This window comes from Chamaea fasciata, unplaced genomic scaffold (genome assembly GCF_029207755.1).
Source record: "Chamaea fasciata isolate MVZ Bird 193981 ecotype frontalis unplaced genomic scaffold, bChaFas1.0.hap1 SCAF_2, whole genome shotgun sequence".
NCBI classification, from domain to species: domain Eukaryota; kingdom Metazoa; phylum Chordata; class Aves; order Passeriformes; family Sylviidae; genus Chamaea; species Chamaea fasciata.
The window spans coordinates 91,356,692-91,382,187 of record NW_027094087.1 but is presented as its reverse complement, the minus strand read 5'-3'; the positions used below and the strand labels follow the sequence as shown (position 1 = coordinate 91,382,187).

General features: G+C 43.0%; 1 protein-coding gene across 4 annotated transcripts in view; it reads left to right on the top strand.

The window, feature by feature from the left end:
• ARHGEF7 (Rho guanine nucleotide exchange factor 7) overlaps positions 1 to 25,496 on the top strand; it is a 115,782-nt gene that overhangs the window by 4,756 nt on the left and 85,530 nt on the right. For 3 of the 4 annotated variants that reach the window (XM_066176752.1, XM_066176757.1, XM_066176754.1), the window contains exon 2: positions 8,677 to 8,763. In XM_066176752.1, the coding sequence (XP_066032849.1) occupies positions 8,677 to 8,763 (87 nt within the window). Of the gene's footprint in view, positions 1 to 8,458; positions 8,591 to 8,676; positions 8,764 to 25,496 lie in introns of those variants that run through there. The other variant, XM_066176756.1, reaches the window with a different exon arrangement.

The following is a 25,496-nucleotide window of genomic DNA, read 5'->3' as shown; positions in this document are numbered from 1 at the left end:
AACTCCAGTCTTAGAAAACTAGAAGTCTGGCTTTAAAATGGAAGTTTGCAGACTAGGTATGTATGTAAGTGTATTTATACATACACACACATATATATTTTTATATATTATATATAATATGCATGTATAATATTAAAATCTGGCTATGAATCACTGAGGGGAATTCAATATACATCTTCCTTAAATAACAATTTTAATTAGTTGTTATCCAGTGGCTGTGATTTGAAGAGCTGGAACCTTAAAACATTTCAAGCATGACAGGGCTTGCAAAAATACTGTGAGCTGGCAGCATGGAAGCAGTGTCTTGCACCTTGGCTGGCTGAGCTTTACTCCCTGATCCTCAGCCAGTGTGACACTTCTGCTCTCTCCCTCACTTTGCTGCCTAGGGCAAAGCCATTTTCTCTCCACATCTCTCAGTATGATGTGGTTGCTGCCATTACCCACCTCCAGAGTCATAGAACCATAGAATGGTTGGGTTGGAAGGGACCTTAAAGATCATCTAGTTCCAGCTCCCCTGCCATGGGACACCTTCCACTAGATCAGGTTGCTCAAAACCCCATCCAGCCTGGCCTTGAACACTTCTAGGGATGAGGCATAAATGGCTTATCTGGGCAACATGTTTCAGTGCCTCAGCACTGTAATCGTGGTGAGGAGTTGAGCAGGGGTGGCCAGCTTAATCTACAAGAGGTTTCCTTCATGCCACTCCTCATCACGGATCACTGGGACCCTGTGGGCAGAGGCCCCTGTCTCTCCTTGGCCAATGAAACTCTGCTCGGGTCTAAGTGCATTCAATACGCGTCTCCATTTTCCTGCTCTGCAGTGAATGCTATTGGATGATGTTGGCAGCTTGCCCAGAAGAGAATCCATCCCTTCTGTAGGGCTTTGGTAGTCCTATGGAATATTTTCATGGGGTGGGGGGAGGGGGAAAGCAGTAAAAATCATATACGCCCCCCCCCCCCCCCCCCCCCCCCCCCCGCCCAGTGGTGCAGCTGTGCTGTCAGAGAAGTGCTTTTGTTGGCTTTGTTAATGTCACTGGAGGAAGTGGTACTGTTAGACTGGCAGAGGAATTCCCTCTCTGGCATATGTTACATCCACACTGAGGAGCGATGCCAGCATATCTAGCAGCAGAGCTCTCCCAGTGTAAACAAACCCTGAGTGATTGGACTCCTGAAGCCTGAGCTTGTGCTGCATCAAAACAGCGATGCTCCACAGGAAACACTGCAGGGTTTACGTGACTAGGGGTGCAAAATTCTTCCCCATCAGCCTTCCTTCACAGGGGAATCTCTTTAGTTAGTTCCTTTCAAGCCCACACCTGGAGTTGCACTTCATTAGGCTTTTTTCATGCACTGACTTCAGAGAAATACACATCTTCCTGTGGACGCTTAATGCTGGCACCCCTAGAGCTCTGCAGCCTGAGGCTGATGATGCTGTTTGGGGTTGGGGTCAGTTGCATGCTAGCTGATTTCCTCTTTTTCTTTAAAATAGCACAAAAATAAGCAAAACCACAGGAATTAGGAATATTAGTTCTTAGCTTTTAGGAAGGAAGGAAAGGAAAGCAGATTATTGCTGCAGCTGCAACCAGACTCCCTAATGTGTATATATCACATCCTTCAGGCACACTCCTGTGCATGTGTTCTGGTAGGACTCCTGCCTAGTTCAGGTCACAGAGGGGGGGCCTGCAAGGATCCTAATAGCAATTGAAAAGTCAGCTTGTAAGTTTTGCATACATGGCATTCTCATTTTCTTAATGCTGTGTCAACCTATGTTTTCTGCATGAAATATAAAAATTTGATGGAAACTTGAGAAAACGTAAGTACCCTACAGACTGCCTTGGTGCCCTTAGACAACCGTGTTTCTATCTTAGGGCTGGGTTAAGATCTGCCTAATGGGAGTCAGTTTATAAACTTCCACAAAATCACAGAATCAATTAGGTTGGGAAAAGACCTCTGAGATCATTGTGTCTTTGACTGAACACCACCTTGTTAACTAGATCTTGGCACTAAGTGTCCCCATCCAGTCTTTTCTTAAACACCTCCAGGGAGGGTGACTCCATGACCTCCCTGGGGGAGCCCATTCCAATGTTTAATCATTCTTTCTGTGAAGAAAAGCCTCCTAATGTCCAACCTGAACCTTCCCTGATGTAACTTGAGTCTATGTACTTTGATGGGAATTTAATCAGGGTGCAAGGGAAGTGGCAAAAGTACTGTACTTTTACTGCAAAAAATGTACTGTTTTCCTGAATATTGTTTAATTCAGGTACATATCTGAAAAGGTGAACTCAAACAGCTGAATCAGTTTTACAGAGTCATTTTTGGAGGGCAGATTAATGGAAAAAAGCAGCTTTATTTTTTTGCATAAGGTCCCGTTTATAAAGGCTGGCATTTTAACCAAACTGAACATTTAATTTGCAAACTTTGCTGAACTTAGCTTTTGAGGGCTATTACACTAAAGAACTGAAGCAGCTAAAGCAGAGCATTTGTGTATTTGTATGTAGGTCACTGTTAATGATGGCTAGTCAGGCAGAGGAGCATTTCTGAATGTGTACAGAGGAAGAAATCAGAAGAGCTGGAGGAGTCTTCAGCTAACCAAAAGTGTTCCTGGTTTCAGACAGCATAGCAAAGTGGAGATTGAGGGAGCACAAAGTGGTGGCTGATGAGTTGGTGTGGCCTGTTGGACAGTAAAGAAAAGGTCGTAGGTTATGTCTGTGTGGCTAAATGTGGGATTTGTTGGTTTGGAAGGTGATGGTGTGTGGTCTGAGGTGGGAGAGATGGAAAGATGGAATACAGGGACTGGTGTGGGGATGTAGAATGTAAAGCAGAGGAGTGTCAGATATGGGGTTAGTCATGCTGATGGCTTTGGAGTGAGGCAGTGGGATCTAAGAGCTGCTTCTGTGGCTGTCACCAGTAATGGTGCCTGAGGGCAAGAGGTTTGGGAACCTTTATGCTCTACTGTTAATAAAAAATGGACACTAACCACTTTTTAAAGAGTTCTTCCAAATGACACTCAAAGGGCTCTTGTAAGTCTAGGAGGTGACTGGAGTTTGGGACACTAAGTAAACACCGCTTTTACTTTCTGCTGTGTCTTGATTAACTTCCTGGCTGGGTTTCCTTTTCAGCAAATAAGAATTTTAGGGCATATTGTAAGGCGCCTTCCTTCCTCTTTGTACTGTATGAAGAGCCTAGGTGAGTTGGGGAAATGTAAAGTTTTGGCATCTTAGTGCATGACCTGGAGGAGTTTCAGTCTTTTGCTAGATCTTGCTCTTACTATCTGTGTGACTGTCTGTCTGACTGCCTGCTGCTGTGCTTTCAGAGCATGGGTTCCCTCAAGCCAAAATACAGGTGACTGCTGTGCAGATTACTATGGAAAAGTTTGTGGGTCGCAGGTGTTATAGGGTGGGGAAAGTCAGTGCTAAAGAGCCATAGCACCACAGAAACCATCATGCTGAGGTCTAGTGCTCTGTCAAGACACCTGATTTTAAAACAAATCTGCACTTTGTTGAGAATGCTGATCTGTGTTTTAATTTAGTTATAGCATCCTGCTAACGTGCCATCAGTACGATGTGTGGTCCTTTAAGTGATTGGGCTCGACTGCGCGTGCTTCTTGCTTAGAGATGTGGAAGATGCGATCCTTTGAAATGCAGCTGTGCCTCCTGCTGTCCTGGGAGGAGCACAGGGCTCCATCTGCAGTCCTCTCAGCCCAACTGCTCACTGACTGTGGAGGAAGTGCTGCACCTGCCGTTGGTCCCTCGCAGTGGATGCCTCCTCGAGGAGCAGAGGATGTCCTCCTGTGTTGCTGTGTAGCCACTTTTTCTTTTCTATCCCTGTGATTTATGAGGGCAAATGATCTGGGACAGAGCAGGAAACCCGAATGCAGAAAAGGATGGGCCCTGCTGGGTCTGGGTGCAGGTGCAGGCAGGAGGTAACAGCTGGGAAGGCTGGAGAGGAAAAGGAACCTGCAGGAGTTGTTGGACAGTTAATGGCCTGCAGCTTCACCGCCCAGGCTGGTGTGAGAATGGCCAGGCTTCCTCCTCATGATGTTTTTAATCTCGTTTTTATCCCTGAACACAAACCCTGGCAACAAATCACAGGCTGTAGTGCTTGTGCAGGAGATGTTCGCCCCATTGGAAGGTCAGTTGCCCTTGACCAGTCAAAGGGGTTGGAAGCAAAAGAAACACAGTTGCTGTGGGACTGAACGTGGTCAATAGGACCCTTTCGTTAGCTTTGCTGCATTGTGCAATTATGGTAGTTTTACTGATTAGATTGCAGTTATGGTCTGTGTGTACAAGGTGTTCTGAAACATGGAGAGAAAACTGTTTTGTGCTGCAAGGGAAATGTGATGTAAAAGGCTCCAGGCAGGATGAATAGGATATCCCACTTCTTAGAGGCTCAGTCTTTGAACTTCAGGCTGGAGCAGCCATACACCTGAACAGGATGTTTTTAAGTATCTGCTGAACTTCGCTACAAGTTTGCAGTTAGTGTTACGTTCCCTATTAGTTTCTGCTTTCTAGTAACTGTGATAGTCTCCTTACATAGTAAACCATGTTGTACTTTTTATATGTTGTGCTAGATAAATTACTGATGTAACTTGCATGTAGAAACTGTGTTGTTACTTAGTCTATCTAGTAGATTCCAGTTTCTATATAAAGACCTTGTACACTTCTTGCTCTGTGACCCAGTTTGTCAACAAAATCTTGTTCAGCAGATGAATACAAGTAAACAGCTAATTTCCCATACATATAGCTGACAATGTCTCCTTTTTATTAATGTCTCATGTTTACTTGAGATTGCAATCAAAGAACTGTGGGTTTGCTTTTTTAAAAAAATCATTTTTAAATGCATTCCTTGCTTTTTTCCTTCATATAATTTCCATGTCCAAATGAACTAGTAGCAGCCTTTTTCATTTTTTTTCCATGCCCACCCCTGTCATACCTTTTCCTGATGCAGCCTCTCTGCATTGCCCTTTTTTTATTCACTGGTTATGTTGTTTAAAAACATAGATTTAAACTGATCAAAAGGGAAGTAACATTTAGCTAGGTACCACCTATTTACATTGCACATTGTTCCCCACCTTTTCTGGATGGTGGGAGATGTACTCTGCTCCTTGATAGCTGCAGTGCATCACAGAAGTGTCCTCACTGAGCTAGCTGTGGTTTCTAGCACTGCTCCCTGAGAGATTAAATCTTAATCAGAACCTGTCCCTGAACCACAAAGAAGTGGTTTAAACAGTGGCTGCTCTGCATATTACCTTCCTCTCATTTCTTTGGATTCCACCGTGGCACCCCGGTCCCTAATTAAGAATCTGTCATGCCCCTCTGGAATCCTTTTCTTTTCTAATTACTATTAACCTTTTTTATTTGTATTACTAAGCACACAGCAGTTCCAGTTGGACACTGAGGCCTCTTTGTACTAAGGGCTGTATGCACATAAGAAGGAGACAACCCCCATTAATGAACTAATGGTGGTGGTCTAGGAAAAGGATGAAGCACATACCGGAGAGGAAAATACATTACCTCTTTATTTCACTGGCTTTGTGTACACACAACCTACTTTTTATTAAGCTAAGTAATTTGGGAATATGACCCTACCTTTATTTTGTTTATCCTTTGTCTCTGCATCTATTTGCTGTCCTTCAGGCAGACTAGGACTTACCTGCCTGTGGTCTGCTTGCATGATGTTCTGGTACATTTTGAATAGTCTGTGAGGCTGTAAATGCCATCTGTGTGAGAGGTCATGCTCCTGAGCTTCCTGTAACTGTAAAGGATATCATGTACCATATGTGTGATTTTATCATGGCCCTGGCCCACATAACTGCACTTCAACATTCTGTCACAGGGCTGATTTTGTTCTTCAGGTCCCTTACTGTGTTTCTCAGCAGTCTGTAGGAGAAGGTTGCCAGAATAACATTAAGATTTTCCAGGTAAATAACGGGTTTGCTTCATTTTATGGGATCATTAATGCTTTACATTGCTAGCAAGATGCAAATGCTAAGATATTTTTAAATTCTTTACCCATATGCTTCTGTCTTCTGTTGTATAAAAATGCCGTTGCAGCCACAGAGCTGAGAAAATGTACCCTGCTTCTTTTATCGCTCCAAAGTCTTGTCCCTTGTTTTGAAGGAAGATACGACATTTCTAAAGATTTACTGTAACTTATTTTATTGTTTTGAGGAAGATGATTTTTAAGTGGAAACTTGCATTAGTGTGCTGACAGGGCTAAGGTCTCAGTGGTGTATTTGGCATGTAATTTAAGTTTCCAGATCTGACAGGGAACAATTTGCAGGGTTTGGGTTTTCTTTGCTTGTTGTTTCTTTAATCTTCAATTGAAAGTTTTTGCCTTTCTCTAATCATGTCTCTCCTTACCCTCTCCCCTTTCTTCCCCTCAACCCTTTTTTTTTTTTTTTCCAGTTATTGTTCGGTCTTTTATGAATTATGTGCAGCCTTTTATGAGGTGGTAGTACACGTCTGAGTTTCTTAGAATTACTGAGTTTAATGTGTTGGAGACTTTGGGACATTTTGTGTTAGTGTAGATTACGTTATGAGACAAGACATTTGCTTCTTTTAAGAGAAACCTGGATTTACTGTGATTTCTTGGGAGACGTTATTCATGTTCAAAGAGCAGAAGTAATGTTAAGGTTTCTCAGAATGAAAAGAGGCCTTGATGAACAAAGTAGATGAAAAAGAAAAGGGTGGGTATGAAAAAGAGAAAACGAAGTAGCATGTGGAAAAGGAGATAAACCCCAGCTATTATTCAAATAGTTTAAGATAAAAGAGTTATAAATTGCAACTATATCATCGTTGTGTGAATATTAAGAACATATAGGAGAGAGCATACTAGAAGCATTAACATTGAAAAAATTCCCAGCATCTTATTCTAACAAGGGATGTGGGCATGAATAGCTTTAGATTTCTTACTAGAATTAAAAAATAAATTAATAGAGTAATCAAAAAAGTATTTCAAGCAAGAGACAGGAAGGTCATGGTGTTTTCAGGAGGGCTCTCTCACCACTTGTGTCCCTCTAACTTACTGACTTTATCTTCTGGGCTGTAGTACTTCCATAGGGCTTCTTTAGGATTCCCTTTATATTTTAGTGTAGCAAAGGTTTATTCTTAACCCACAGTGATTTATTGTAGTACCAAACAATTTGAGGAGTTTGGAGGGGTGTGTGTATGTGTGCTCTCCTTGAGGAAAGGAAAATTCTTCAACTCATTGTTACCAAATTCCTTGTATTACAGACTACAGTGGCTTTCATTTAAGATTCATTTGAATTTTGTTTAGAAAATGATAGTGACTTGTGTTTTAAATTTATTTGTGCCAGGTTGTCAGCCCTGTTTGACAGCCCTGCCATGCTGTCATATTTGTTAATTTTTATGGTATGGTGGGGACAGAGGTATCTTTAATATCTTGTAATCATGTGGGAAGGCACTACTTTGGTTTCAGCTTGATGGAATGTTTGGAGTCAACCTTATGTGAAGTTCCCAGTGCTATGCAGGTGGATTATGCTGTGAGTTTATGTAACCTTGACATACCTGTGCATTTAAAAAACCTTCTCTGAGTGTAATGCATGATCAAAGGCCATGACATTGTGTGTTGCAACAGTTCGGTTTCCAGCGACTTGCCAGTGCACTTCTATGCTAGGCTTTTCCCTTCTGACAGAACGAGGTGTTCGGTTTGGGCAATGATTTGTTTGCTAAACTACTTCACAGAAATCAATGAATTTATTGTGAAGCAATGCTAATGTGCACAGAGAATTTAGTTAAGCTGTGGTAAATTAAGCCATGTCCCTGAAGCTCTTGGGGCTGGCTGCTTTTCCCTGCAAGGGCTACACGTTGTTTTCGGGGTAGACAGAGGTTGAGCTGAAGGCACTGTGAGTGCGGCTGCAGAGAGCAGACGGCTGCGTTGCCAAAAACTGTCTTAGATTCAGTCGAGGTTTCCTCTTTGTGAAGTTGTTTTTCTTCTGGGGTAGAAAGGGGCTGTTTAATAAGCTACAGATAAAGGTCGTTAACATCAGACCCTGGAATTGGTAGATTATTAACTCCGGGTGCTAGTATTTTCCGCGGAGGTCTTCAGAGCATTTCTGATACATTTCCTCGTTAGAAAACCGATACCCAAGGGTGGACCGGAGTCAGAACGAGGGCACCGACAAGCCCCACTGGCGACACCGGCCACCCGCGGCGTGCGCTTGTTCCCTGTGCGCGGTCACCGCTCGTCCCGAGGAGGGGCTTGTCCCCGGGCTGCCCGCCCGGCCGCTTCGCCCTGCGGCCAAACCCGTCACGGCCCCGGGGTCTGTGTATCAGCATATTGAAACATTCAGAGGCGCGGCGGGGCCCGGGGCCGCTCCCCCGGACGCTCCCGCCGCAGGCGGGGCGGGGCTGGGCAGGGCCGAGCGGGGCCGCGCCTCCCTCCCTCCCTCCCTCCGCCCGCCCCGCCGGGCCAGAGCCGCCCGCGACCGCGCCTGGCCGGGGCACCCCTGCCCGCGCTCCTGCCCGCCGCCCCCCGCCCTCGCACGCCATTTCCTGTGCTCCGTGTTTACTTCCCGGTTCAAACCCTCCAGTGGGAGCGATCGGCGCCGCTGCCTGCGGAGGGAGCGGGAGGTGAGGGGAGCGGCGGGGCGGGGGACGCCGCTCCGCTGCGGTCCCATCTCCTCCCCGCGCTGAGCCGCCCGCCTCTTCTCTTGCAGGTGTACCCGGAGCCGCGGACGGAGGGCGAGTGCCTGAGCAACATCCGCGAGTTCCTGCGGGGCTGCGGTGCTTCCCTGCGCCTGGAGGTGAGTCGGGGCTGGGGGCGCCCGGCTCGGTCCCGGGGGCGGGGGGTTTCTCGCCCTCCCTTTGTGCCCGGGGACGCGGCTGACAAGATGGTGGCGGCCGCCCCTCCCCTGGCTGCGGGCCCGGGGGGCTGCGGGGAAGCCGCCGCCGTCCGCCCGGGGCTGCCTCGGCGGCCTCGGCGCTGCCCGATGCGGCGCGGTGGCGGCCGCGCCCCGGCGGAGCCGCGCTCGGCGGGCGCGCCGGTACCGCGTGGAAAAGGGCCGCGCCGCTCCTCGGCCAGCGCCGGGCGGGCAGGGCGCGCCCCGTCCCTCTGTCACTGCACACACCGAGCGCCGGGGACGGCGTTTGCCCGGCCCCGGGGCGGCTAATACCGCTGCTGTTCTGTCCGAGCGGATTCTTGGTACGTATAAATCGTGTCCGATTTATTCGTGGAATCGCTTTGGAAGCGCAGCGGTCGGCTTCGAGAAATTAAGATGCCTACAGCCGAGTGAAATGCTAATTGAAGAAAATGGCAGGTGCTGTTTCTTCTATTTAAATTTGCGTTACATAAAAGCCCAGCAAACTGCCATCTTTTCCGAACGTATGTTCACAGGGTTGCAAATTAGGTTCTCGAATATTGCTGGTATATTTAGCTATAGCAAGTACATACTGCTGTCGAGTTTACTTGATGTTGGTGTGTGGGAAGGAATTGATGAGATTAAAAACAGGTTTCAGCTTCTCTGCGTTGGAAAGTGAGAGGTATTGTAATTTCAGTTCTTGGAGACTTTTTTTGGGGTGGAAAAATTGGTTTCTAGTGCTTCTGAACTTAAATTAATGTAGTGTTGTGTTAATTAATTTGCAGGGTCTTATGGTACCTCTGGTCTTGCCTATGAATTTGCCAGGCAGTAACCGAATGTCATTAAAGAAGACTCTGATTGCTTTCCTGCGGCCTCTAAGTAGTGAAGTATCATTAGCGAAATAAATGATACTTGCAGGACTTGCCCTTAATCTTAGGTTCCCTCATGGATAAAGATGGAAATTAAGACTGCTTTTAGCACTCCTCTTGTGAATAAGTCCTTATATTTTTACCTGCCTTCCCTTCTCCCCTCCAAATACATAGAAAATCCCTTAGGGTTTCTTGGGAGAAAAACCCAATTTAGTTCTGAAATATTCAGAAAACAGGTTCTGGGGTGAACAGCGCATTATGTCAAGCATTCTTTTTTGCTTTGGAGCAGCTGTCACTCCTATTTGTCTTTTCTTGGGCCACACTGAGTTTTTCATGTTTTGAGCGTTCATGCGTGTGAGCAGATCCAAACCTCAAGTGGTGGACATTCATGAACTGGGGAGGACTGTAGGAGGAGGGACTTCAGATCTCAATGCAGAAATAAATTGAGTGTTGTAAATGTTAAAGAGGGGGAAAATAGCATTAATATCATCGCCTCCCTTTTACTAATTTCCTTCATCAGGTCTCTAACGAAGTTTGAAGCTATTGCAATTGTGACAGGCTGGGAATGGTTATGGTGTTGCAGTTTGGTCTCTTTTCTAGTTGCAGAAAGCTTTTGGCAGCTCTTTTCCTTGGGGTGATGAGAAAATGAAGAAAAATGATTAAAAGAAAAGATAATTTTGGCCTTGTTCTGAGAGCCTGAATATTTTTGGGACTAGTCAAATTGTTAACCTGGCCTCAGGGGCTTCTCAGCAAGACTGCCGGAAACACCTTTCTTATGTGGTGGTAACTGGCAGCAGTAGCTTCCAGCTCAGCATGTTGGAACAGGAATTATTCCCAAGCTACCAGAGAGTTCAGAAGCTGGCAAGAAGGGGCACAAATGCTTGGGCTTATGGAGCTCTTGTGTGTGTATTTGTGGTTGGTACATTGTCCGTTCCCTGTTGTTTTCTCATTAATTTTTCCAACTCCCTAACTGTGGCCAAAGATGGGAGCAATGGCAACCTGGATTCAACCAGGGAGCAGCTGGCAGGGGCCTCTTGGCCATCCGCTACTCCTGAGCTCCTTCCCTTCCCTCTGTTAACAAGGTGTGAGTCAGCCCTGGAGGATCTGTGCCTTCCTCTCTGTAGGAACTGGGGAGATGCCACAGCTCCCCTGCGCAGGGTCTGTGTGATGCTTCCTGAGTCGCAGTCAAGGTTTAGAGATTGCGCTGAGCAAAGAGTGTGGGGAGCGTCTCTGGAACCGCTTTAGGGGATATTTTCAGAGAGGGCAGGTGAGCTAACAAGGAGTTAGTGGTGAGTACAAATATTTGACAAAGGGGTGGATGTGTATGTGGTACCTTAATAGAAACATTTGGACAATACGGGTATCAGAGGAAGCTCTAGGGTGGTGTGGGGAGATATGACATTATTCTGTGCACTAATGTGGTGCTTTTCCTAATAAGTATTCCACAATGTGGAGTTTTCTGTGACCTGTGAGGGTTGTGCTTGAGCCTTACATTGAATGAATTATATGTAGCTGGATTAGATGATTCTCTGTGATAATTTTGTGAGCCTGGTGAAAGCACAGTTGTGGTTTGATTAGCCTAAGATCAGCATTGCACAAGCACTTCTGAGATCTGAACTCACCTTGGAAGCAGTGGTGGTGTATTTTTATGAAGCCATGTCAGAGCTCCTTGCTTTGCTGGAGCTCTGTAGGTCTCCAGTTTTGGAGACTTTGTTACGGCCTGTTTGAGAATTTGATAAACCACTGTGGTTAGTGGAAAGTTGCACAGCAGTTGGTGGCTTCTTAGAGATGCTTTCATCTGTGGATCCTTTTATTTAGAGGACATGATAACTTTGGTTGTTTTCCTACACATAAAATAAGGGGCAGAGATGAAAAAATCTGTTGGTGTGGAAAAGTGCTGGTGTCTGAAAGTTTTCCTTATTTTCTCCCTCTTGCTTCCCAGTAAGTTTGGGTTGTTCGAAAGATAATAAAACATTTAGAAAGGCTATTTCAAATTCTAATGAGGAGGATTGCTGTTCCTCAGAGGAAACCAATGGCTCCCTTCCCACACCCCCCAGTATTTTTTGATATTCAAGTGTTCCAGAGAAAAGAGAATACTTAATTTCGAGCTTGCAGCAATCTTTGTAAAGCAAAGCATGATTCCAGAAATAACCAGGAGAATATGCTGCAAGTACTGGGTTTTTAAAACTATTTTTAATACTGTTTTCTTATATGCGGATATAAGGAACTGAGACCTATTAATGAAAAAATGTTCCTAAGGCCTCCACCAGGGACTGAATTTCCATATTTTTTTCCCCTTCTGAAAGCCATTAGTGCTTCCTTAGAATAATTGTGGTGTTGAGTAGTTTATTCTACTTTGAGCCTTCAGTGCTGTTGCTGGATGTCTGTATAGATGGAGGGGACTGCAGAATAGCTATCTGTGTTGTCAGTTCACATCTTACTGTGCACCTTTTCCTTAAGCAAATAGAATATTTGCTGTATACTGTTCTTGCCATTTTTGCTTTGAAGGCTGTTTTCCCACCCAGTTTTCTCTTTGGGTGAGAAGACATTTAACTGAATTGCCTTCTGAGGAGCATGACCTGCTTTTCAAAACAGGGTCCTAGATATTTGTTGTACCTGAGGGACTCTAGAAGAATATGGGTGGGTATGTATAGGTAAAAAGGAACTCACTGCAGGTATAACTTCCACAGAAGTCTGGCAAAGGAGAGAAGAATGAAAAAGTGATGGCTTATTTCTACCTGAGCCCTAGGAAATTTTTGCCATTATGATTTTCTTGTACCTGTGTCATGTTACTCTAGTTTTGTTCTCTTTCAGAGGAGCTTGAGCTTCCTGAATATAGTGTTGTCTTTTCTTATTCTTTGACCAGAGCTGTTTGACAGCTTGCAGAACCAGAAACAAGCCCTGGAGAAATCACTGTATAGTTCAACAGCAGTGAAGTCTGTGGGGGGAGCAGTTGAATGTAGAGTAATAAACAAAAATAGGTTAATGGAAAACCATGTTAGTATCTGCTTTTTAAAGGGCAGAATGCTTGATATATCCTGTGAACAATGTGATCAGTCTGTGTGATCAAACTCTGTAAGTAGCATCTTGCAGGATTTTTTTGCTGGCTTTCATCAAATAAAAGATTAATGCTTGCTTATCTGCAAATATCTAATGTTAACAGGTTTCTTGAGCTCAAAAATATTTTGTATTTCTGACTTTTTTACTGTTAGATAAGATAGCAACTGCTTAATGGAGAAAGACAAGGCATTGATCTGAGAGCCTTTTCTCTACCCACCAAGAGACCTGCTTGCCCCGAGGATTCAAGGATGGTCATTTTATTACAGAGGCAGCAATGCCAAACTCAGGACTTTATTTCTATAAAAAACGAACCAATGAAGAAATAAAGCAACTGGCAGTCTTACACAGTCTGATGAGATCCTGTGTTTTTTATGTTATAAAATCTCTTGTACAAGAGGGATTTGCCCTTGAGGTTCGGAACGCTGCATGCAAATTTGTAAAATATAATTCATAGCACTCAAGATTTAATCAAGATATACAAATGCCTGTGAATGTCTATAATGGAGCTTTGGCGTTGGGGGGAAGTCTGTAAGGGGTGCCAGTGTCACTCTCTTAGAGCAGGTAATCTTTTGGGAGCAAGGGTACCTGTCTGTGTTCTTCCCTCATACCCACCCCTAACACGGGTGATGCTTCTTTCCCCTGAGCCTTGTCCACTTCTTTAGATCATTATGGCTAAAATCCTACTACCAGCGTGAACTTGGAAAGACATTCTGCCAGTTGACTTTCAAAGACTTATTTGTATAAGGAAGGTGTAGAGCTATGCTGCTAATGTGGATGGACTTGGCTGACATTTACTTGTCATTGAATTAGGAATAAAAAGCTTCCTAGTACTGAAGAGCTTTATACCAGTCTTAGGATGATGATACAGAAATTGTATCATCTGCCTGTTCCTTTCAGCCCTTCTTCAGACTATCATCTTTATTTTGTCAAGAACAATATTCCTTAGATTTGCTCCTGGGTTTATTTCAACACAGTATCTTTCTAACCCAGAAGGTCTGCTGCCAAATGGCTTCATGATTCTTAAATGTCGTAAACATTTTCCACAATTTTAGTGCTTTGAAGTTACCATTCTTTGCTTACACACCGCACATTGTGAAATTTTATTTCGAGGCTGAGATCTTACTGGTATATTTTTCAAAGGGTAAAAGTTGTATCTTTTAATTAAGATGTGTCTACTGTATTCATTCCTCCAACTCCCACCCTGATTTCTACTTGTTCACAAAACTATTCTGAATATATTTTAGATATTGCTTACAGCGAAGTGTAGTGTGTCACTGCAACTTTTCTTGCACATACAGACCTCCAACATGTGACTAATTCTTTCTCCCTCACACCCTCAATTTCTATCCTTTTTCTCCTGTGTAAATATGTATTTTTTAAGACAGGGAGATGCTGTTGCTTGACTTATGTACATTATTTTCATAAGAATGGCTTCTTGTGATGCAAAGAATTTTTGTGATGCACAGAGTAGCAGGCTTAGGACTGAGACTGTGTTTCATGTGTTTACCAGTCCTTTGTATTCCTGTTGAAGAGAAGCCTTTGAATACTACTTTAACGGTGTCCTACAGATAGAATGGTGGAAAAACAGTAATTTTTTTTTCTGAGATTAAGCCAGTTCCTCATCTTGTATACCACTCATGCATAGTGTCATGCTAGCTGAGAAGGTGATGCAGGGAGGCAGGAACATATGGCATTGGACAGGGAGGAATGGTAGTATTGGAAACTGTTACAGTTTTATTTAGTAAAACCCAGTCTAAAACACAAATGTGCACGGTAGCTTTTCAAATCCTTACGTGGTTCCCTTTTCACTTAAACCTTCCTTCTCTTTCAGGGAGAATTTATTTCTTGTGATTCTGCCTTGTGTGAGCTTGTTGCATCAGCAGTAGCATAGTATTGTGCTATCACCTCTTGACTAAAGTGAGTCCAGTGGCTTTCATTAAAGAGGAAGAATAAACCTCCTTATTGGGGTACATAGTCAAAAGCGCCTGATATACAGTGATTTTAAAAAGACTTAGAAAAAAGCTATCTAGAAACAAAAGTGGGTCACAAGTGTGTCTTTGTAACAAATAATGTAACAAATAATGTAACAAATAGCTGGAGAATATGCTAGTACATTTTTTGCTACTTGAGGTCTATGTTCAGTACTTTCCAAGTAAAAAATAATTTTGAAATTTTGAATTAGACCATGAATATTTTAATTCCTGCCAGTTCTTTTGTATTGCACGATTTGTGGTGATTTGAACGCAAACATATCAGACAGTGTGCATGTAGAGTCTGGCACAATGAATCTATCAAGGGTGCAGATTCCTTTCTTTGCTGCATGAAGCATATGTGAGGGTGAGTCTAGCATGTCAGAATACATCCAAAATGTTTCAGTCATGTCTTGGTGGTCAGCATGTACAGGGCAAGTGGTAGTGACACAGGAAATACTACCTAATCCTCCTGACTTTGGCTGGGATTGAGTTAATTTTATTCCTAGAAGCTGGTATAGTGCTGAATTTTGCATTTAGAATGAGAATAATGTTAATAACTCACTGTTTTAGTTGTTTCTGTGCAGTGCTTACTCTAAAGGAAGGACTATTTAGATTTTTGTGCTGTCCTGCCCGGGAGGAAGTTGGAAGGGGACTGCTGATCCTCACTGTCCAAAGGGATATCCCACACCATGTGGTGTCATGCTCAGCACTGAAACTGAGGGGAGGTGGCCAGGAGATCTCCACCTGCTGTTTGGTGACTGGCTGAGCCCTGGTCAAGAGGTGCTTGTGCATCTCTTCTTTTCTATGTTCTCTTATTGTTGTTGTTATTTTCTTTTTCTGTCGGATTAAACTGCCTTTATCTCAACCCGTGAATTTAACCTTTCTTTCTAATTCTCTCCCCTGTCCCACTTTGGGGGGGTGGAGGGCTGGGGGATGAGTGAGTGAATGGCTCAGTGGTGTTTAGCTGCCTGCCAGGATAAACCACAGCACTGGTATAGATCTGTTCAGAACAGTTTTGCAAATGAGTTGCTCTGTGGTTTGGGAGAGGCTTCTGTGTAACTGCTTCATTTGTGATGTTTCTTTGGATCTTGAGAATAAAATGAACCTTCATCTAGCAATTAAAATGTATTGCACTATTAATTGAGAATGCACAGAAGACTTCAGTGTTATGCTCAAATATATCAAACTGTTTTCACAAGAGGATTTAATTTCTTCTTTGATAGAACAGGAGTTAATCTGAGAGAAAGTGTGGGAACTAGGAAAGTTGGGAGAAAAGGGTGGGTAGAGAGAGTTGGAGGGTTTTGAGGAGAACTTTGGAGTCCTTAAGTCTTAAAAAGGGAAAAGAGTCTGCTTCCTGATTTATACACTGTTCTCCTGACTTGTCAGAGGAGTTCTTGCTCTCTGATTTCTTTAGCCCTCTCATGCCCTCCTCTGTTGTGAAGCACAGTGAGGAAGAGCTCATCTGCTGGTTTTCTGAAGGGTGGGAGCTGTGGGAAGGGGGGCCCTTCTGATTAGCCCTGAGCAGGGAGCAAGCTGTGCAGAGGTGGTGGGGATGCCTGGTGTGAAGGCAGGTCTTGGGAGGAGAGTGGGTCAGCTGCTCTGTCCCTCTCAGCAAGAGAACAGTAGGGACAGTAGAGAGAGGAATGGAGATGGCATCAGGACAGTGGCACCTGCTGTGAGCCCAGTGCTCAGCAGAGAAATGCTTTTCAGAAGTCAGGTCTTGTTCCTGTCGGGATCTGCCTTTTTACCTCCCAGAGGATGGCTATGGTCTTGTTAGTTGCTGTTGTGGTTTTTATGAATGCCTTGTGAAGTTGGACTTAGGAAGTCTCAGACTCCCTCCCTACACACATACACTTTTTCTCTTGCATAGTTTTGAAGAGATTTTTTTAGCAGGCAAACATACTAAAAATAGAAACGTAGATAAATCTTGCACTAAACAACTACAATTGTGTGTACTGAACACAGTTACATTGTTACTAGGTGTCAGATTATTTTCCAAGCATGTGTGTGACAGAGGAAAACCAAAAAAATACACAAAATAGGTTATAGGTGGTAGTATATTGTGTGAAGAGAACTTGAGTACCTGCAGACCTTAATGACATAACATTGTCTTTTCTTAGTGTATGTATTTGGGCTAAGAAGGTCCTCAGAGCTGAAGTGCATCCTGCAGTATGTGAGATGATGGTGCTCAGTCTCTTCAGGAACCTGGAAAACTTTCTCCTCTTGTGACAATGACTGTATTGCATCATTTTGGCAAGGGAGGAATTCTGGCAGAGCAGTTGCTTTGAAGCTTACCTCAAATGAGGACTATGCAGAAGAGAGTCCAGCCTGGCAAAGCAGGCTGCTGCTTTTGTTTACTGTCACCTCGCCAGAATCTTTTCAATTTACTTTGAACTTAAGAGCTGACATAAATCACTTCAATTATCTGTAAATGATGGAGTACCAAATCTAGGTCTTTTGTGAGTTGCTCTGATTTTTAAAGTGCTTCCAGCTTTCCAACCGTTCCTGACTTCTGCTGGCATGTAAATATCCTGGCATGTGTGGGAAAGGTGAAATGCATTCTGCTGTGGAGAGTAGTTTTCACAGGCTTGATTTTGAAAGATGGTGTTGATGAGAGGGGAAAAGCACCTTGCTCTAATTAAAAGAAAAATAAATATTAGATTATGGTGATTTCTCCATTTCCTTAAGGGGAGTTATCTTACTGTGCTCAGCTGAATACACAAATGGCTCTAGCACTTGCATGTTTCAGCTTGAGCCCTCTATTTCACTATGGTTAACTGGGTTTAGATGTTTCATCAGGTGCTGGAATGGTCCTATCAGTATTACTGACAGCTGGAATTTGCCTCTGTGAAGAGCAGCATGTTTTCTTGACACTTCTAGCTTTTCCCAGGTCTTTCTGTTTTTCAGGAAACACTGAAAAATTCTAGGTAATGGGGAAAATTGTCCGAGGCTGAAAACCTCCGAGTCTTGTTACTGAAAAAAAGCTGCCTGCAGCTGTGTGCCTTGTGCTCCACCTCTCAGCAGGATGCAGCTGGTCGGGTAACGTGGGGCCAGGTGAGGAGGTACATTCAGCTGTGTGGGAAAATGATCCGGTGTTTTCAGTAGGTGGCAGTCCTTCTCTGAATCAGTCCGGGGCCAGTGGTGAGCCTGGTGACAGAGAGAGGCAGAGAGAGAAGAAAAAAGAGGGAGCAAAGTTTTTCTGTCAGTGCCATCTTGTGGGCCAAGTGTAAATACACGAGCCTGGGCATTGGTGCCTTGGAAAGGAGAAGGGTAGGGTGTTTCTTCTGGTCCAGGGCTGTCTGCCTGAGTGGTGTCCTGAGGTGGCTCTGACCTGCTGGCAGCATTTGCTGGGAACTTACGTGTGGGCAGCCCAGCAGCTGCCCTCTTTGCTTTCGGGGCCAGCAGGGAGAGGGTGAAGCATTCCTGGGATGTGCTTTCTGAAGGGCTGGGGCTAGAGGCTAATTTTTAGCAGATGCAATCCTGATTAATTCTTTTCCCCCCAAACTTCTTCCAGTTTTTTGACTGTTGTTGGCCATGCTTCTTTGAATGGAGTGTTTAGAAATTGTTAAGTAGCAGTTGCTTTTGAGTCCAATTTACAAATAAAACATTAAATACTGAGCCAAGCTCCTCTGATACAAATCCTCAATGCTACTCGCTTTACCAGCCCTATGAAAGGTAGTAGTGCAACCTTAGGCTGTGAAATAATAAAGGAAAAACTAGAGGTGGTGGAATCCAAACACAAATACATGCTATTACTAGCTGATGTAAGGGCATCTTCACAGATCCTCTCCTGCTAGTGCTGAGTGATTTTTAATATCTAGATTTTTAAAAAATTATTTCCATACTCTCATTTTCTACCCCCTAGCCCTGACACATTTTCCTTGAGGAGGGTAGAAGACCAGTTATCAGAGAAAGGACTAGTGATGGTTAGTGAGAATGTTGTGATGACATGCTTATTAGTTTTTGGCTGATACATATTTGTTAAATAACTTGCAGATCCTGCCTGATCAACTTTTCTCAATGTGATGTCCACTTTTGCTTCACAGCTGTCCCTGGGCTGTTTTGCACGATGTTTTTAGGAGAGTGTTGGCTGGAACTGCCAGCAAAAGCAGTTCTCCTGGGCAAGTACTGCTGAAAACCAAAGCACTGTCCTAGCTTTAATTAAATTAGCTCTCCTGTTTCCTCCCCCTCCCCCTTCTTTAAGTTCTCCTCTGAAAATTTTCAAGAATGGATATTCTGGGTATCTGTATTCTTTTTGCTCACCTGCCTGGCAGTGACTGAGCATGGCAGAGAAAGGCACACTGGTTTATATCAATGGGAGTTGCTATGGAAGCACCCCTAGCAAGGTATCAGTTCCCTGGTTTACTTTTCTAACAGAGTTGTAAACTCACAGCAGGTGTGTATTGTCTGTGTGGTATTTTTACATCATCTAGATAAGTTTACATTGTGTTTTATGATTATTTTTAAAGAGGTGAGAGCAGAAACACATCTTGCTTTGTTTTTAGATGATCTGGCAGACTCCCGGTGAACTGTTCATTGCTTCCCTGCCAATCTATGTGTTAGATTTTTCTTCCAGTTAAAGCTGACCCTCAGAACTGGATCGGTTGAGTGGTTGTCAGAGAGGACACAGTGGAAAAGGGAGGAGTCTAGGATGCCCTCTTTCGACAGCAGCAACTCAATCTGTAATAGGTAGACCTTTACACACTTTCTAGCTGAAGCAGCCTATTCTTCAAATGTTTTGAGGTTCATTCAGTCATTGCAAAGCAAAGAGACTGGGAGAGGGGGTGGAATTTATCACATCCCCCACACTTGTTCACTTAATTAATGAATAAAAATGAGGTAAGAAAAAGTTCCAAATTCTTAAATCTCTTAGCAGAAAGTGCCTGGAAGCACTTGGTTTTAAATCATCAGGCACAAAGATTCCTACTTGTTAAATTAACTGGTTTTCTGTTCAAAACATATTGAAGTGCCTTTTATTTTTGCATGTTCTTTATGTTTATTAGCTTCATAGAGTGCCCTCAAAATGTACACTTAAGGCGGTTGCCTTGTTTTGTCTAAAAACAAGTCTCTGCAGAGATCTTGACATAGTTCATCATATTTTGTTGTTCGATCAAAGTCTTTGTTGCTAACGCATTTAAAATCATGGATGTTAAAGCATTTAAGTGTGTGGAGATAGAGCAATCACTCACTTTTTTTTTCCTCTAAAGATTGATGCCAAATGTTTAGGAAAGTGTTTGAATTACAAACATGGACCAGGATGTTAATCTATACTAATCTAATCATTATTTGAATAGGCCATTTAAATCCATCCACCCTGTGGGCTTGTGAGCAGCATTAAGTATATTACAAGAAAATGCATTTTCACACCCTTTGCCTTAGGCTAGTTCTTCACCCTGGTGTCACATGAACATTTTGCAAAAGATAAATTTCATGGATAACTGCAACTAAAGTTATTTTCTGTACTTGGCAATAAAACTGAAAGAGTGATTCTTCATTGTTAAAATACAAAGTTGCAGTAATTACCCGACTTTGATATTGTAAACTGCTGATAGTTAAATTGACCACATCTACATATTATTTATGGCCTAAGTTAATTAGTTGGCTTGGAGGGCTCAGCAGTTTTGAGGATACCAGTCAGCTTGTTGTTTTCCTTCCTGCCTATACTTGCTTAAGATGGCTTCTCTTAATATTTTTGTTAATATTTCTTGCTAGAGGTATTTCAAATGTCACCATAGCATTCAAAATTAAGTGAATTAGTGTAATTTTTCTTATAGCTGTTGTCAGCAAATGCAGAGGAGTATACATATACCTTTAGAGCACTCCAAAAAATCTCAGGTCTTGGGGAAGTACACTTTGAGACAGAAATGAGACGGTTGTAACTTAGAATGCTGCAGTCTGTTGTCCTCAATTGACACACTCAAAAGCATGTAATTTGGAGTTGTTTTGCACAGGTGTAAATAAATCAGCTTTTGTATTAGTTTAGTTTAAAATAGGTAAGTGGAATACTTATCTTTGTATTGTAAAAGCATTGCAAGACTAGAACAACTGTAGGCTTAACTCCTGCACACCACACTTTACTCAGTTCCATTTTTGATGTGGAGGTTTCTAAAGAAATTTGGTCTGTTTGACCAAAGAAATTGCTATGCCAAACCCAAAGAGCGTTATTGGGCCCCCTCTGTATGTGCATTGTGCTAAATAGGTAATTGCTCAGTTTCTTCTAGGAAACTTGCCTGGTTCCAGCTGGAAAGCTGTTCATTGCTCTTCCTTTGTTCTTTAGATGGTCTCAGACTTGGATTTAAGTATGAATTTGGAGGCAGAGGTAGTAGCTGCTGTATGAATGTAGTGCTTTCCACAATACTTTTTTTGGTTTGGTTTCTGAAGGAGTGGTATTACTCTTGTTTCACGGTGCTTGAGCTGCAGCCTCGAGTGTCTGTGGTTTGACACAGCTCCTCTGGGCCTCAGGTGGAGCTGTGAGTGCAGAACATGACAGAGCAGGCTGAAGGCAGGCTGTGGTGCTAGGGTAGATAAACCACTGTGGCAGTAGAGCAGCAGTGACACATGCCATCACTTACGTGTTTCCTGCCCATCCATCGTCTGGCATGGATGCTTGGCAGGCTCAAGGTGAGATGGTGTAGAAAGGTCAAATCACCCTGGTAGAAATCACCCTGCTAACCTGCTTTCCTTCCTACCAAACTGACCTTGCGCAGGTCAAGAAGGAGCTGGGGCTCGCACAAAGTGGGGAGATAGATTATTGTACAGTGAATATGTAGATCATCTTTAGGTGATCCTAGACTTCAGAAAAGTAGGGAGAAAGGAAGTTTTCCGTGGCAGGTTGATGATGTGTGGGAGATCTGCTGTGTCTCCGTCTCAGCCTCTGCACCTGAGTAGTCAACTTATCTGCCAGTGGTGGTAAGCTCAGGTTTCTGCTTTGTGCCGAGTTGGGAAGAGATGGGCATGTTCTCAACTGCTGTGTTTTCTAAGTGTTGATAGCAGAGGGATGATATGACTTGGCTTCTGTACCAAGCTCTTAGTAACTGTTTGTTTCTCCTCTCCCATTCTCTCTTTCTTGTTGGCTCTGTTTTTCCACTTGTGTTTTAAGTTCTGCAATGTTTTCCTAGGTGACTTGCCTCTGTTTCCTCATTCCTGTCATTCCTAGCTTAGCATCAGCTGTCTAACCCTGATTTCTGATGTGTCTGAGGTCAGTGCTGTGTCTGGTTGAAGAGACAAGTATTTTTCTATCTATTGCAACTGCTTATTGTAGATTCTTCGTGGTGCTGGTCCGGTGCTCCAAACGCTGAGAACTACTCCAGGAAAAAAACTGGATACATTTAGTTTCCAGCCAATTCAGTTTGCTACAGCAAAGGTGGGTGATGGGCTCCAAAACTAGTGGGAAAGTGAGAATGCAACTTTGTAGCTGAGAGTGTAGTTAAAGCTAGTGGGTTTTGCAAAGGCTGCAGGTGTCTGTAACACTACCCTTTCCTCCGGGCTTCAGCACTGTCTCATGAATCCCAGCTAAAGTTAATTATGGAGAGGCTTCCTGTTATAGTCAACAACAGAAGCCTCTCCATAGGATAACCTATAGTGGGTGGGACTAAGTCTTCAGGGATACAAAAGAAGACCTAGCATTGACCCAGACATCTGAAAAATACTTCCCTGAATTTAGGTGAAACTTATTACTGGCAATATTGTTCTTTGTCTGGTGTGCTCCCTCTCCTCATTTCTGAATGTAGCTTTTGTTTTGCATCGTTTGAATCGGGCAGGTGCGGTCTCTTGGAGGTAAAGCTTGTCAGAGCTCCACCCGTGCCTCTTAAGAGACTTTAACTGTTGGGGGTTGTATTGCAATGCTCAGTCCTTTAAATAGAGTCTTAATTGTTTTACTTCACTACTGAAAGTGCTGAAGCTGGATTGATTTCTAATTGCTGCCTGTAGCTGCTCTCAAGTTTAGTCTGTTCTTGGTAGTAGTTAAGGCAGGTCTCATCGAGGAGTGTCCTCACTACCTATGGAATACTAATAGTTTCACTAGATAAACGATGCAAGGGAAATAATTATTTTTTCATGGCAGTGTCTACCCTCAGGTAACTGTGGTGATGCTTGAAGTGAGATATACTGAGGTTAGTTTTAAATAATTCTGATTTTAATATTAAGACAACTTTTTCATCTTTGTGCATTTATTTTTCTTCTGTAGAATAGGGAGGCATTGTAGTCCAAAAGAGGAAGCCTTGGGTGCCCTTCTTGTGAGTTAATGAAGGATGTGAAATCACAGCATGAAACTCTCTCCTCCTTTGTTTTCTTGCCTTTTAAAAAGCCTCTCTGAGGGAATTTATGCAAGCAGATGCAGCCTCCTCACAGGCAGTGAGCTGTGGCTTGTTTGACATTCAGAGAACTTGCTCTCAAGCATCTCGGAGAGAGGTGGCTGCTCACCTGCTCTCATGGCTTGAAGAGTTTTTGACAGAATACCTTGGCCATTGGTTAGGGTGGCACTGGAAAAGAGATACTCTTATGTTGGAAGACCTAGTGGTTTCTAGTACTTGGAAAAGAAATTGTTCAGAAAGCACTAGAATCATGGAGTTTAGGGTGGTGAATTGCCATGAAGCAGGACTTGAATTGTTTTGATACGATCCGGGTATTGCATTATGGCTTAACTCCATTTTGAAAGGTGGCATGAAGTTTGGGATTATGGTTTGAATGTCTGTCTGAAGGGAATTGCTTGTAAAAGGTACTGTGGAAACTACTGATCCAAACTTTGAGCACAGTCTTCATAGGTGGATTTATTGTTGGGGTACACTAACACTAATTAAGTTGCAGGGCACAAATATGAGGAGTGTGCACTGTACCTGTACAGTATATGCGCATTGTTTTATCAGGTGTGTTGTATTGAGCAACAGTCCAGCGGGTGCAAAATAAGGCAGGCTCTTCTAGAAGCCTGGCAAAGGCTTGGGCAAAACCAATTCTGCTTGGCAGATTGAAAGTAAAGAACAAGACTATTTAGTCCTTAACAAATGAGAAGTGCTTTTTAATAGTTACTTTGTGTCAGATTTTTTTAAACTGTATGTTTATTTCCAGAGCTACTGTTACTAATTAGAGGTTAAAAAGAGTGTTCTCTTGATACTGTTTACTAGGAGTTGTGATCTGTTGGAAAACTTCAATATTGTCCTAACTTGTGCTTTGTTTCCTTTGCATCGTTTCTTGCAGTGTATTTGAAAGGGTTTCTCACCCACGGAAGGTGAATTTGTTTTGTTTTGGTTGGTTTTTTTTTGGAACACAAGTCACTTTCTTGAATGTGTTGTCCATAAAGATAAGATGCAGACAGTACCATTTTGAGTAGCAGTAATATTTTGAGATAACTTTGCTGAAGCATTATCCACACAGGATGTGATGCTTCTTTTTGCCACACATGGAGCACCTCTGAGCATGTTCCTCTGAGGCTGGATCTTTGTGATCATTGCCCTAGTTACTGCTTTTCTATTTCGTTGCATTGGCATATTTTGTTAATAAATACTGATTAATAAATCAGGATGCTTTGCAGTCCACGTGTCGTGTAGAAGTTAGATTTCCAGTGCTGCATGAGTCTGGAAATAACTGGATCTCTGCCTTGGTGTCACAGTTAAGAGGTTGATGTCTTGAGACTGATGTTAGTCATATTAGTGATCTCAACAGGAATTTTACGTGGGATTTTTGGGGAGTGTAATGGAAATAATAATCTGAAAAGGGTTTATATGCCCTCTGAATTTGGCTTTTTCTTAGACTTGTGCTAAATGCCAGTGTTACAGCCATTTATGGCTTTACAATGACGAATTGTGTTTCTGAGGATGCTGTAGATCCATGTGGTTTGGTTGGTATCCTTTTATCTGAAGGTATCATGTAAATCATAGTTTCAGTTTTAAATGCTTCCCTGTAGGGGTTTCAGTTGTACTTGAAGCCTCATCGTTAACTCAGCAAACTTGACTTTTCATGTTAGAAAATTATGAGCCTCCCACAGAAGTCCCATTAGTATCATCTTCAACTCCACAGTATCAACTGTGAAGATGGGTCAGTATAATAATCCATAACTTGTTCTTCTAGACTAAGGCTGACTTTTTTTGTGGTATTTAAATCGCAAAGGTTAAGTGAGGAGAAAACTCCCACATGTTAATGTATCACATGAAATTTTTAAAACAAAATGCTACTTCTGTGCCATAAGTTTAACATACTGGTATAGTGATATTTGGAGCTGTTTCTTCTTGCTAATCTCCTTGTTATCATATAAGCCTAGACATAATTGCTAGCTAATTTTGAAGTGGTGTAAAGTTATGTCTGTGTTTAGATGGTGCATTTAGTGGTATTAGGATTACAGCATTTGCCTCTTAGGCAACAAGGTTTGTTGCACGGTTTGCTGAGGCCATGGACTGGTAGTGTGAAATTGGATAATCCTAATAGTCCACAGTCTTAGACACAATGCTGCCACTTTCTGTGACTCACCCCATGGTTGTGTTATCTGTGACCAGATCCCACACTGGAGAGGTGTGGGGAGCATACCTTTGGGAGGCATTGAATCAGCACTGGCCATTGGAGCAGTTAGACTCAACTAGGTCCAGTGCTCTCTGTCTCCTCAGAAGTAAGTCCCGTGATAATATTTCTGTGTCTTCCAATATGACAACTTTATTGCTTAGCTCAACTTTTAAATCCTGTAATAATTGTGAAACAAAATTTTAATACATGGTTTTGAGAACTTGGGGAATAAATGCTAATTACAGTTACTCAACAAATGCTTTACAGAAGATTTTTTGTAGTAACTATG